We start from the raw sequence: 14,780 nt of genomic DNA on the forward strand, positions 1-14,780 counted from the left end.
CTGAGGTGTAGTTGTCTGTGAGCTTGTTTTGGGTTACTTTGTATCCAGAAGCAACCCATTGCCACAGATGATGGCTCTCACATTACCCTGCCTTATAGGTACACAGACCCTACTATCTCCCATTCCTCAGAAACAGGAGAAGGTCGAACTTGTGCCACTTATTAATACATGGTTCTTATTTATATCACTATATAAATCAATTGTGAGCCCTGCGATCCCCTAAGAAACATGTCAATTTAACGTTACAGAGTCTGAATGAGTGATATAGTTCCCATAGTCTTGTGTGAGGATTGAAATCTGAACATGGTGGAATGACGCATGCTGTTACCAGAGTTGATTATCCAAGTGTAAATTAAGATAAGGAGAAGAGGAGAGACTTGTCATTATAACCAATTGGATATATTGCATTCTGTTGGGACTAGAAAGATGGTAAGGACGTTGTTTGGTTCCATTAGTCTGCCGTGTGTCTGCTAGGGGATCTCCTCAAACTTTGCTCCACCGTTCCAATTCTGCTCCCATCAAGTAAACAAAGTCGATTAATATGTTTCTCAGTCGCTTTCACTTGACACTAAATAACCCGTCAATTAGCATAGGATGATGGTAAAACTCGTTTATGTGAGAACCAATGTTCTAGGTCATTGTGTCAACTGACATCACACAGTCGATAATGACACATAGCACAATGTAGGCTACCTTGCTGGGACATGCATATACTTCCTAGCCACCTATCTTGCTCATATCCATGTCATGACATATTTATATGATACATACATAGATGACCTATGACATATAAATTATTAACACAACTAGTTGTCAGCTGTAAAAGCTTTTGAACAACTGCAAATGTGTCTACTATACGTTCTGTGTAAATACACTGCTTTCTAGTAGCAAGGCTTTAAAGTGAGCATCCTACCTGTTTCCTCTCAACTAGAAACCTGAAAGAAACGTAGTCATTTACAACAACCAAATAATTCTTTTCTCTATATCTACTCTATCCAGAAATCTGAAAGAGTTTATAACTGGCGAGCCTGGTGAACCAAGTTCTCTCCATCTCACCCTGTTGCACAAGAAAGCTAAAGGTGTGAAAAGAGGTTGAGAAAACTATCCAAAGAAAGCAGTCCCTACACAACACTTCATTGACCGTACATAACATAAGCCATGCATAAAATGAAATAAACACAGTGATCAAATGCTTATTCATGTAACGGAGTATCTTCGTTAAGACAGTGTTAAACTATCGTCCAGATTTATATTCCTATTACTGCTAAAAATAATGTTCTACATGTGTTTTGGTGTCCATATGACCGATTCTTTTGCACCCAAAAACTTGAAAATGCCAAATTAGCGTGAGTTTGAAACCGCATTTCAGAGAGGAAATGACAGTCTGGATCTCTTAAGCTTCTGCACGACTTGTTGAGCGAATAAGGTAGTGGCAGGGTTGTGTAAATCATAGAGAGGAGAGGCGCAAACCTGAAAGTTATTCTATCTTCTCGGTGAATACTTTGTTCCGAACAAAAAAGCCTCAAGATCAATGTGGTCATTCTCTTTATGGGTTTTATCTGGAACCCTCAAAGGGCTCTGTTATATCTCTTGGAAGACGGTGGATTTTCAGATGGTAGTGATGTCGCTCTTTCTCTGCGTTAATGAATTTTGAAAGGGGGTGTCACCCACCGCACAGAAGGAGCGAAAAAAGAGACGAGACCAACATAATACAACACTGAGGAACAAGCGGAAGGTAACGCTCTTAAAAAGTAAAATTTATAACCCAAATGAACAACCTCGATCCATTGCGTAGGTACAGCATTTGAAATATCGCGCAGAAAGAACATAAAATACGAAATATAATCGATGATATGGAATTCAATAATCAGGCCCAGCCCTAAAACTGATATGTACGATTATAACCACGATAATATGTTGAATCTGTTGTACAGAAAGGTGGGTGAGTGAATACGCATTACATAGATGAATTGCTCATTGTCTGCTGAGACTTCTCCACACTTTGCTCCACCTCCACTCGCAGCTTCCTCAGAAACAATATGACATGATATAGATGATTCATATCAAACACCTTCTATCGCCTTAGAAGTCAATTAGCAAGAAGATAGGTAAACTAGTATATGAGAACCAAATGTCAAACTGTACAGTAGCACAACATCATAAATGGACACAGCGCAATGTAGAGCCTAGCTGTTGGGACAGTCTAACTTGCTAGGCACCTACTGCTAATGACTAATGACATGTTGTATTTATGATACATACAAGATTACCATGAATATAATTTAACACAGTGTCAGCTGTAATAGCTTTGACAACTGATGTGTCATACTAACGTTCTGTAAAGACAGCGTTTCTAGCGTGAAGGCTTGAAATGAGCTTCCCCTGTTCCTCTCAACTAGGAACCTAAGAAACAGTATTTAAAACAACAAATTAATCTTTCTCTTCTTCTTCCAGAAATCTGAAGAGTTTAAGTCTGCGCCTGTGACCAAGTCTCCTGCTCCCCCCGTTGCACAGAAAGCTTAAGTGGAAAAGGTAAATAACACCAAAGAAAGCAGTCCTACACCTGCATGACTTACATAACATAAGCCATGCATAAAACGAATAAACAGTGACAAAGCTTATGTCCAGTGTTAAACTGGATGTCCAATGTTGCAGCTGACGCTGTGCTACTGTTTGGTTTGAGTAATTTGTCATCAAAAAAGCTATATTCATGCAAATAGACAAACAAAACTCTTCACTATTCTATGTTATATTTTATGTGGGTTGTGAAGCTGTTATCTATTGACTTGTGTTTGTGTTTCAGTTTGCTGATGACTTCTCTCTGATGTCAGGATTGGGACTCCCCACTGGACACCAAGCCCAAGACAGATGAGGTTTGTCATATGAGGGCTACAATTCTGAGTGGAAGGGGTTTGTTTATCTGGTTTAGGTATGATGGGGTTTGTTTACCTTCCTATTACTCTACTAAACTGTGACAACAAATTCTGGTCAGGTACTTCTCTTCTCACTGCGCCTTCCTTTCCATTACCAATGACAGACAAGCTGCTAACTATCATCCTATCACTCTACTAGACTGTGACTGTAAGATTATGCGCAGCACTCTGAACTCTTCTCTGCACCTCGTCTAATGGCTTGAACCATATGCGTTTATAGATGTGCCCACCACATCAATCAAAGTTGACATGGCTAAAAAGGATCCTGCTAAGTTGGTTACGGCTGTTGCTGCACCAGCTGCCGCGGCTGGTAGATGCCTCTCTGAAGGGCCACAGACTAAGGTAGACTCCAGTTTACGTTGGTGTATTAACCACGCTACAGTACAAGGCTCTTTGAGGGTGGGGCTATCATGGGTATCACTAGTTTGTGTCATCGTCATTCTTTCACTGTTTTCACACAATGTATCAAGATCATGAATTAACACAGTGACACAGTAACAGAGACTCACAGTGCATTGGATGCAGTGAAGATGTTTACTGTACCATTTACATTTTAGCCATTTAGCAGACGCTCTTCCAGAGCGACTTACAGGAGCAATTAGAGTTAAGTACCTTGCTCAAGGGCACTCGACAGATTGCTCACCTAGTCGGTCAGGGATTCGAATCAGCAACCTTTCGGTTCTACTTGCCCAAAGCTCAGTTTTATGAAACCTGCTCGGCTTACCTGCCACTGCGTTCATTCTGCAATTATATTGACGACATAGAGGAAGATGGAGTTCTTGTTTCCTGCTAGATGAGTACTACCTATGTGGGTTTGGTTGAATTTGAGCCCACAGCCATCCAGAAGCTCTAGTTGGGTATAGGACTGAACAGTATCACAGATAGTAGCCTAGTGTTGTATTCACTAACCTCTCTGCTCTGGGTTACAGGTACAGGTGGAAGTAGTTCCCCAGGAGCTATGGCAGCCAAAGAGGTAAATCACATCTCTCTTTTCTCTCTATATATAGTTATTACATTTACCAATTTATTACATTAAACATCTACATTTATTACATTAGATACTTTTTACAACCAGTGTTATGCATTAACCGTTATTGTTACAGGTGTCAGTACATTGAATTTGCTCTGTTTCTGTGATATACATTGAGTATATCATCATCCTTGAATTGTTAGCCGGCACCCATCGCACCAGCCAAAGCTACACCTCCTACCACGGGAGGAGGCAATATTTTAGGGGAGGCGACAACTCCATGGAAAGCTGAAGTACCAAAGCTTCAAGAGTCTCTGAAACAGACACCAAGTAGTATGGCAGACAGTCGAGAAGTGGGGCCTCTCTTTGGATCTTTATTCTTTACCCGACCTGGCTCTCTTTACGCTCACTTCCCCATTCAACACACTCTTCCTGGGTCATTATTCCATATGTGTATGTCTTCCTCATCTCTCCCGTGATCTTGAGGTTTTAGTCATTCTTCCACCCCTGGTATTCTATCTTCCTCTTCTCTCTGCCTATATATTTCAACACATATCTCTGCTTTGGACTTCCTTACTTCTGGCCTAAGAGTGTCTGTGTGTCTAAGTGGGAAGTGGACAGACACTCTTACTCTTAAGCTTACTCTTACGAGTCTTCCCAGCATGCCCACATTTGTGGTACGCTCACCACGTCAAGACAAACCATGTCTGCCTTGTCTGTCACATCTGTTGTCACCACAGAAAAGCCACAATATATTTCCACTTTTTCTTCTGGTTGCATCACACCATATATAGTATTGCTTCTGGGTTTGTTTACCTGGTTTAGGTTGACATTTGTTTACCTGGTTTAGGTTGACGGGGTTTGTTACCTGTTTAGGTGATGGTTGTTTACCTTGTTTAGGTTGACGGGTTTTGTTTACCGGTTGTGTTAGGTTGATTGGGTTTGTTTACCTTCTATTACTCTACTAAACTGTGACAACAAATTCTGTCAGGTACTTCTCTTCTCACGGCGCCTTTCCTTTCCATTACCAATGACAGACAACTGCTAACTATCATCCTATAACTCTACTAGACTGTGACTGTAGATTATGCGCAGCACTCTGAACTCTTCTCTGCACCTCGTCTAATGGCTTGAACCATATGGCTTTATAGACTGTGCCCACCACATCAAGCAAAGTTGACATGGCTAAAAAGGATCCTGCTAAGTTGGTTACGGCTGTTGCTGCACCAGCTGCCGCGGCTGTAGATGCCTCCTGAAGGGCCACAGACTAAGGTAGACTCCAGTTTACTTTGGTGTATTAACCACGCTAATAGATAGTACAAGGCTCTTGAGGGTGGGGCTATCCCTGGGGTTAAGGGGCTATCATTGATCACTAGTTTGTGTCATRGTCATTCTTTCACTGTTTTCACACAATGTATCCAAGATCATGAATTAACACAGTGGCACAGTAACAGGGACTCGGAAACAGTGAAGGATGTCTATATAACCATTTTACATTTTAGCCATTTAGCAGACGCTCTTYTCCAGAGCGACTTACAGGAGCAATTAGAATTAAGTGCCTTGCTCAAGGGCACATCGACAGATGTTTCACCTAGTCGGCTCAGGGATTCGAATTAGCAACCTTTTGTTACTGGCTCAACGTTATTAACCGCTAGGRTACCTGCCACCTGCTTTACCATTCTGCAATTMTATTTGACTACAGGAGAATWAAGAAGAAACCTGCATACTGCTCTGACGAAGGCCTTGAGGCTGATGCGTAAAAGCTTAATYAAGAGCAGTGATACTATGAAGAGCAGTGTGCGGGTTTCTTCTTTTTTCTCATGTTATTCAATTGTTACAATGCACCTGCAACAAAGATAGCTCAGATGTAAAGACAAAGCTTTCTAGTGAAGGCTTGAAATGAGCTTTCCCTGTTCCTCTCAACTAGAACCTAAGAAACAGTATTTAACAAACCAAATAATCTTTCTCTCTTCTTCCAGAAATCTGAAGAGTTTAAGTCTGCGCCTGTGACCAAGTCTCCTGCTCCCCGGTTGACAAGAAAGCTAAGGTGGAAAAGGTAAATAACACCAAAGAAAGCAGGTCCTACAACCTGCATGACTACATAACATAAGCCATGCATAAAATGAAATAAACAGTGACAAATGCTTATGTCCAGTGTTAAACTGGGATATCGTTAGAAAAGTTACTTATCCTATTATCTGTAAAATAATGTTTCAATGTGTTTTGGTGTCCATATGACCGATTCTGTTGCACAAAACTAAAATGCAAATAGCGAGTTGAACCCGCTTGTCAGAGAGGAAGATGTGATTTCTACTTTGTTGGCGTGAGAGGGCAGGTGGTGTAAATCATAGAGGGAGAGGCAAAGCGAAAGGTTTCACTCTCGCTGAAATCTGTCCAAAATAAGCCAATCAATGCGTTTCTATGGTTTATTTTGGACCTAAGCTTGTTAGGACGGAGACGTGTATCTTCTTCATTATATCTAGACCTCTCGTGTAAATGGGGAGTGCACACCGCACAGAAGGAGCGAAAGAGACGAGACAAAATACAAACACGAGAAACAGGCGAAGTAAACGCTCTTAAAACGATAATAACAACCTCGATCCTTGCGGTACAGGCATTTGGAATATCGCGCAAGAACATAAATTCGAAATAATCGAATGAATTCAATATATCGCCCAGCCCTAAACTGATATGTCATTATAACCCGATAATATTTAATCTGTTGAACAGAAAGTTAGGATTTCGCTTCTGTTGATGCCTTGTCTGCTGGCTTCTCCAACTTTGCTCCACCTCCACCCGCTCCATTCAAGGTAAACAAAGACTGATAATATTGTTCTTCAACCCTTCATCGTAGAACTGTCATTAGCATGAGATGGTAAACTGTTATGAGACCAATGTCAACTGACATAGCACAGTCATAATGACACAGCGCAATGTAGCCTAGCTTGTTGGACAGCTAACTTGCTAGCCACTACTGCTAATGCTAATGACATGTTGTATTTATGATACATACAAGATGACCATGACATATAATTTTAACACAGTGTCAGCTGTAATAGCTTTTGACAACTGATGTGTCATACTACGTTCTGTAAAGACAGCTTTCTAGTGAAGGCTTGAAATGAGCTTTCCCTGTTCCTCTCAACTAGAACCTAAGAAACAGTATTTAACAACCAATAATCTTTTCTCTCTTCTTCCAGAAATCTGAAGAGTTTAAGTCTGCGCTGTGACCAAGTCTCCTGCTCCCCCGTTGACAAGAAAGCTAAGGTGGAAAAGGTAAATAACACCAAAGAAAGCAGGTCCTACATCCTGCATGACTACTAACATAAGCCATGCATAAAACGAATAAACAGTGACAAACGCTTATGTCCAGTGTTAAACTGGGATGTCCAATGTTGCAGTGACGCTGTGCTACTGTTGTGTTGAGTAATTTGTCATCAAAAAAGCTATATTCATGCAAATAGACAACAAACTCTTCAGCTATTCTAGTTTATATTTATGTCGGGTTGTGAAGCTGTTATTATTGACTTGTGTTTGTGTTTCAGTTTGCTGATGACTTCTCTCTGATGTCAGGATTGGACTCCCCACTGGACACCAAGCCAAGACAGATGAGTTTGTCATATGAGGGCTACAATTTCTAGGTTGAAGGGGTTTGTTTATCTGGTTTAGGATGATGGGGTTTTGTTTACCTTCCTATTATCCTACTAAACTGTGACAACAAATTCTGGTCAGGTACTTCTCTTCTCACTGCGCCTTTCCTTTCCATTACCAATGACAGACAGTGCTAACTATCATCCTATCACTCTACTAGACTGTGACTGTAAGATTATGCGCAGCACTCTGAACTCTTCTCTGCACCTCGTCTAATGGCTTGAACCATATGCGTTTATAGAGTGTGCCCACCACATCAATCAAAGTTGACATGGCTAAAAAGGATCTGCTAAGTTGGTTACGGCTGTTGCTGCACAGCTTGCCGCGGCTGGAGATGCCTTCTTGAAGGGGCCACAGACTAAGGTAGACTCCAGTTTACGTTGGTGTAATTAACCACGCTACAGTACAAGGCTCTTGAGGTGTGGGGCTATCATTGATCACTAGTTTGTGTCATCGTCATTCTTTCACTGTTTTCACACAATGTATCCAAGATCATGATTTTAACACACAGTGACACAGTAACAGAGACTCACAGTGCATTGGATGCAGTGAAGGATGTTTACTGTACCATTTTACATTTTAGCCATTTAGCAGACGCTCTTATCCAGAGCGACTTACAGGAGCAATTAGAGTTAAGTACTTGCTCAAGGGCACGTCGACAGATTGCTCACCTAGTCGGTCAGGGATTCGAATCAGCAACCTTTCGGTTACTCGCCAAAGCTCTTAACGCTCGGCCTACCTGCCACCTGCTTTACCATTCTGCAATTTTATTTGACGACATGAGGAAGAGGGTGCTCTTGTTCCTGCATGAGTACTACCTATGTGGGTTTGGTTGAATTGAGCCACAGCCATCCAGAAGCTCAGTTGTGTATATGAGCTGAACAGTATCACAGATAGTAGCCTAGTGTTGTATTCACTAACCTCTCCTGCTCTGGGTTACAGGTACAGGTGGAAGTAGTTCCCCAGGAGCTATGGCAGCCAAAGAGGTAAATCATCTTCTCTTTTCTCTCTATTATTAGTTATTTACATTTACCAATTTTATTATTACATTAACATCTACATTTATTACATTTAGATACGTTTTTTACATTAACCAGTGTTATTGCATTAACCGTTGTTACAGGGTGTCAGTACATTGAATTTGCTCTGTTTCTGTTTGTATACATTGAGTATTATCTCATCCTTGATTGTAGCCGGCACCCATGCACCCAGCCAAAGCTACACTCCTACCACGGGGAGGCAATATTGTAGGGGAGGCGACATCCATGGAAAGCTGAAGTACCAAAGCTTCAAGAGTCTCTGAAACAGACAGCCAGGGTAGATTGCAGACAGTCGAGAAGTGTGGGCCTCTCTCTTTGGATCTTTATTCTTTACCTGACCTGGCTCTCTTTACGCTCACTTCCCCATTCAACACACTCTTCCTGGGTCATTATTCCATGTGTAATGTCTTCCTCATCTCTCCCGTGATCTTGAGGTTTTAGTCATTCTTCACCCTTGGTATTCTATCTCCTCTTCTCTCTGCCTATATATTTCAACCATATCTCTGCTTTGGATCCTTACTTCTGGCCTAGAGGTGTCTGTGTGTCTAAGTGGGAAGTGGACAGACACTCTTACTCTTAAGCTTACTCTTACGAGTCTTCCCAGCATGCCACATTTGTGGTACGCTCACCACGTCAAGACAAACCATGTCTGCCTTGTCTTCACATCTGTTGTCACCACAGAAAAGCCACAATATATTTCACTTTTTCTTCTGGTTGCATCACACCATATATAGTATTGCTTCTGGGTTTGTTTCCTGGTTTAGGTTGACAGGGTTTGTTTACCTGTTTAGGTACGGGGTTTGTTTACCTGGTTTAGGTTGATGGGGTTTGTTTACCTGGTTTAGGTTGACAGGGTTTGTTTACCTGGTTTAGGTTGATTGGGTTTGTTTACCTTCCTATTACTCTACTAAACTGTGACAACAAATTCTGGTCAGGTACTTCTCTTCTCACGGCGCCTTTCCTTTCCATTACCAATGACAGACAAGCTGTAACTATCATCTATAACTCTACTAGACTGTGACTGTAAGATTATGCGCAGCACTCTGAACTCTTCTCTGCACCTCGTCTAATGGCTTGAACCATATGCGTTTATAGACTGTGCCACCACATCAAGCAAAGTTGACATGGCTAAAAAGGATCCTGCTAAGTTGGTTACGGCTGTTGCTGCACCAGCTCGCGGCTGTAGATGCCTCTCTGAAGGGGCCACAGACTAAGGTAGACTCCAGTTTACTTTGGTGTATTAACCACGCTATGTAATTGACATGACACATTTGACTGGAACCCCTTGGTTATCAGTAATTCCAACAGAGAGATACACCCCATCCAGAAACAACCCCTAGACCCTGTCCTATCCCCTGGACACTTGTGTTAATCTGAGAGGAATGGATAGGTGTTAGCAATATGGACACATTTTCACCAAGCTGATCAGATGACAAGATGGAGTTACTACCATATCTATCTTTTTTTCCAGATTTATATGATGGACTAGGGTTTGTTTCTGGACAATGCCAAAAAAGCCTGTATATAGTTACCACACTTTAATATTCTTTTGTCATTCTTTTGTCAGAACATGATCAGATTTTATTTAAACCTAGGCTTACTCAATTAGAATATATCATTAATGCATTTTTATTACATTGAATTACAATGTTAAATTACATTTTCATAGGCCCCAGTTGCAGATGTCAAGCCAAAAGATGTCCCGGTAAGTCATTGTATTTACTGCTAGGGAGTATGCTGGGGAGAAATGTTGAGATATTGACTTTCTCCTCTCAATCTTTCTCAKATACCCACATACTAATGCATGTGCATCCACACACACACACTAAAGGAACTAAACAAACCATAGGTCATCCCATGGTCTCTGCTGACAGTTTTGGGTACCTCTACAATGTGGAATGTTGCTTTGCACTGTGGGGTGTTGGCTCTGCAAGTAACATTAGACCCACCTCAACCAGCTGGCTCTAGTTCTGCTAAACCCATCCTTTATAAACACACCCACACACTAACAACAGATAAATAGTCAAKACACAATCACTCATTACTCCACACCTATTCACTTATACACACCTACACACACATTKWCCCTCTGGGCCACACCTTGTTTTGTACTGCAGTTCTCTGTGTAGTATACCTCTGCTTCTAAGAGCTTGTTAGGACAGGAGGCAAACTCTTTTACCCCTGAAGTATGTTGTCAAATGTGAGTTGTCTAAAGTTGCACATTTGGTTATAAAGCGTGTTTTTATTACATTTACATTTTAGTCCGCTTCAGGGATTTGAACCAGCAACCAGCAACCTGGCCCAATGCTCTTAACCACTAGGCTTCCTGCCAAATCTGATGTTTTGTAAAGAGATTCTGCTCTGAGTCCTTTGCGGAGTTCTTTGTTGTGATTTAYATTCTAGGAAATGTGATTGGTGGGTGTGTCTGTTCTTTTTCTCCTGGTCTCTTTTAAATGGTTGGAGTTATTTTGACACGCCCTCTAGTGGTGCAGTTGAAGACAAACCTATTACTGTAATGCTTTGTGTATAACTGAGGTTATTTGTTTGCTTGTTTGTTTACTTGTATCAGAAACCCATGAGCACAGATGAGGCTCTGGACTCCCTGTCCTTTGGGTTCACAACCTCTATGGCTCCCATCCCTCAGAAACAGGAGAAGGTGAGACTTTGCACTATTAACAGGTTATAATCACTTATAAATCAATTTGAGCCCTGTTCCCTAAAACATGCATAACGTTACAGAATGATTATTAGTCCCATAGTCTTTTGGGTGAGATTGAGGTCCTGACCAGTGATACTGTAATTAAGAAGTGAGATGTCATTATAACCCAATGTATTTCATCTGTTGACAGAAAGTGGAAGACTTGGGTGCCATTGATGCCTTGTCTGCTGGCTTCTCAAACTTTGCTCCACCTCCACCTGCTCCCATCAAGGTAAACAAAGACTGATAATATTGTTCTTCATCCCTTCATCYTAAAACTGTCATTAGCATGAGATGGTAAACTGTTATGAGAACCAATGTCAAGTTGTGTCAACTGACATCACACAGTCATAATGACACATAGCACAATGTAGGCTACCTTGTGGGACAGCTAACTTCCTAGCCACCTACTGCTTATCATGTCATGACATATTTATGATACATACAAGATGACCATGACATATAATTTTAACACAGTGTCAGCTGTAATAGCTTTTGACAACTGATGTGTCATACTAACGTTCTGTAAAGACAGCTTTCTAGTGAAGGCTTGAAATGAGCTTTCCCTGTTCCTCTCAACTAGAACCTAAGAAACAGTATTTAACAAACCAAATAATCTTTCTCTTCTTCTTCCAGAAATCTGAAGAGTTTAAGTCTGCGCCTGTGACCAAGTCTCCTGCTCCCCGGTTGACAAGAAAGCTAAGGTGGAAAAGGTAAATAACACCAAAGAAAGCAGGTCCTACAACCTGCATGACTACATAACATAAGCCATGCATAAAATGAAATAAACAGTGACAAATGCTTATGTCCGTGTTAACTGGGATATCGTTAGAAAAGTTTACTTATCCCCTATCTGGTAAAATAATGTTCAATGTGTTTTGGTGTCCATATGACCGATTCTGTTGCACCAAAAACTAAAATGCAAATAGCGAGTTGAAACGCTTGTCAGAGAGGAAGATGTGTCTTCAACTTTGTTGGCGTGAGAGGGCAGGTGTGTAAATCATAGAGGGAGAGGCAAAGCGAAAGGTTTCACTCTCGCTGAAATCTGTCCAAAATAGCCCAATCAATGCGTTTCTATGGGTTTATTTTGGACCTAAGCTTGTTAGGACGGAGACGTGTATCTCTTCATTATATCTAGACCTCTCGTGTAAATGGGGAGGTGCACACCGCACAGAAGGAGCGAAAGAGACGAGACCAAAAACAACACGAGACAAGCGGAAGTAAACGCTCTTAAAACGATAAATAACACCCTCGATCCTTGCGGTACAGGCATTTGAATATCGCGCAAGAACATAAATTCGAAATAATCGAATGAATTCAATATATCGCCCAGCCCTAAACTGATATGTCATTATAACCCGATAATATTTAATCTGTTGACAGAAGTTGAGGATTTCGCTTCTGTTGATGCCTTGTCTGCGGGCTTTTCCAACTTTGCTCCACCTCCACCCGCTCCCATCAAGGTAAACAAAGACTGATAATATTGTTCTTCAACCTTCATCGTAGAACTGTCATTAGCATGAGATGGTAAACTGTTATGAGAACCAATGTCAACTGACATAGCACAGTCATAATGACACAGCGCGAATGTAGCCTAGCTTGTTGGACAGCTAACTTGCTAGCCACCTACTGCTAATGCTAATGACATGTTGTATTTATGATACATACAAGATGACCATGACATATAATTTTAACACAGTGTCAGCTGTAATAGCTTTTGACAACTGATGTGTCATACTAACGTTCTGTAAAGACAGCTTTCTAGTGAAGGCTTGAAATGAGCTTTCCCTGTTCCTCTCAACTAGAAACCTAAGAAACAGTATTTAAACAACCAAATAATCTTTCTCTTCTTCTTCCAGAAATCTGAAGAGTTTAAGTCTGCGCCTGTGACCAAGTCTCCTGCTCCCCCGTTGACAAGAAAGCTAAGGTGGAAAAGGTAAAACCACCAAGAAAGCAGGTCCTACATCCTGCATGACTACATAACATAAGCCATGCATAAAACGAAATAAACAGTGACAAACGCTTATGTCCAGTGTTAAACTGGGATGTCCAATGTTGCAGCTGACGCTGTGCTACTGTTGTGTTGAGTAATTTGTCATCAAAAAAGCTATATTCATGCAAATAGACAACAAACTCTTCAGCTATTCTATGTTATATTTATGTCGGGTTGTGAAGCTGTTATCTATTGACTTGTGTTTGTGTTTCAGTTTGCTGATGACTTCTCTCTGATGTCAGGATTGGACTCCCACTGGACACCAAGCCCAGGACAGATGAGGTTTGTCATATGAGGGCTACAATTTCTAGGTTGAGGGGTTTGTTTATCTGGTTTAGGATGATGGGGTTTGTTTACCTTCCTATTACTCTACTAAACTGTGACAACAAATTCTGGTCAGGTACTTCTCTTCTCACTGCGCCTTTCCTTTCCATTACCAATGACAGACAAGCTGCTAACTATCATCCTATCACTCTACTAGACGGTGACTGTAAGATTATGCGCAGCACTCTGAACTCTTCTCTGCACCTGGTCTAATGGCTTGAACCAAATGCGTTTATAGAGTGTGCCCACCACATCAATCAAAGTTGACATGGCTAAAAGGATCCTGCTAAGTTGGTTACGGCTGTTGCTGCACCAGCTGCCGCGGCTGGAGATGCCTCTCTGAAGGGGCCACAGACTAAGGTAGACTCCAGTTTACGTTGGTGTATTAACCACGCTACAGTACAAGGCTCTTGAGGGTGGGGGCTATCATTGATCACTAGTTTGTGTCATCGTCATTCTTTCACTGTTTTCACACAATGTATCCAAGATCATGAATTAACACAGTGACAGTAACAGAGACTCACAGTGCATTGGATGCAGTGAAGGATGTTTACTGTACCATTTTACATTTTAGCCATTTAGCAGACGCTCTTATCCAGAGCGACTTACAGGAGCATTAGAGTTAAGTACCTTGCTCAAGGGCACGTCGACAGATTGCTCACCTAGTCGGCTCAGGGATTCGAATCAGCAACCTTTCGTTACTCGGCCAAGCTCTTAACCGCTCGGCTACCTGCCACCTGCTTTACCATTCTGCAATTTTATTTGACGACATGAGGAAGAGGGTGCTCTTGTTCCTGCATGAGTACTACCTATGTGGGTTTGGTTGAATTGAGCCCACAGCCATCCAGAAGCTCAGTTGTGTATAGGGCTGAGCAGTATCACAGATAGTAGCTAGTGTTGTATTCACTAACCTCTCCTGCTCTGGGTTACAGGTACAGGTGGAAGTAGTTCCCCCAGGAGCTATGGCAGCCAAAGAGGTAAATCATCTCTCTCTTTTCTCTCTATTATTAGTTATTACATTTACCAATTTTATTACATTAAATCTACATTTATTACTTTAGATACGTTTTATTACATTAACCAGTGTTATTGTATTAACCGTTGTTACAGTGTGCAATACATTGAATTTGCTCTGTTTCTGTTATATACATTGAGTATTAAAAAAGAAAAA

At 41.3% G+C, this 14,780-nt stretch overlaps 2 protein-coding genes and 1 long non-coding RNA gene across 18 annotated transcripts in view; 2 read left to right on the forward strand and 1 right to left on the reverse strand.

Annotated features, from left to right (window-relative positions):
- LOC139028405 (uncharacterized) overlaps nucleotides 1–3,015 on the reverse strand; it is a 3,136-nt gene extending 121 nt beyond the window's left edge. The window contains exon 1 of the long non-coding RNA XR_011480632.1: nucleotides 2,950–3,015. This is a non-coding gene — a long non-coding RNA (uncharacterized lncRNA). The remainder of the gene's footprint in view (nucleotides 1–2,949) is intronic.
- LOC111970741 (calpastatin-like) overlaps nucleotides 1–14,780 on the forward strand; it is a 59,402-nt gene that overhangs the window by 34,166 nt on the left and 10,456 nt on the right. For 14 of the 16 annotated variants that reach the window (XM_070445749.1, XM_070445754.1, XM_070445746.1 and 11 more), the window contains one exon: nucleotides 14,542–14,586. In XM_070445749.1, the coding sequence (XP_070301850.1) occupies nucleotides 14,542–14,586 (45 nt within the window). Of the gene's footprint in view, nucleotides 1–7,124; nucleotides 7,180–7,448; nucleotides 7,520–7,797; nucleotides 7,918–8,496; nucleotides 8,541–8,856; nucleotides 8,872–14,541; nucleotides 14,587–14,780 lie in introns of those variants that run through there. The other 2 variants (XM_070445760.1, XM_070445761.1) reach the window with 2 other exon arrangements.
- LOC139028422 (calpastatin-like) lies at nucleotides 9,719–12,066 on the forward strand. The gene is given in 6 exon segments (XM_070445807.1): nucleotides 9,719–9,745; nucleotides 10,264–10,299; nucleotides 11,164–11,250; nucleotides 11,444–11,524; nucleotides 11,929–11,971; nucleotides 11,974–12,066. Coding segments are annotated over 6 exon segments (360 nt in total). The 3' UTR covers nucleotides 12,060–12,066.

Source organism: Salvelinus sp. IW2-2015, linkage group LG11 (genome assembly GCF_002910315.2).
Source record: "Salvelinus sp. IW2-2015 linkage group LG11, ASM291031v2, whole genome shotgun sequence".
Classification (NCBI taxonomy): domain Eukaryota; kingdom Metazoa; phylum Chordata; class Actinopteri; order Salmoniformes; family Salmonidae; genus Salvelinus; species Salvelinus sp. IW2-2015.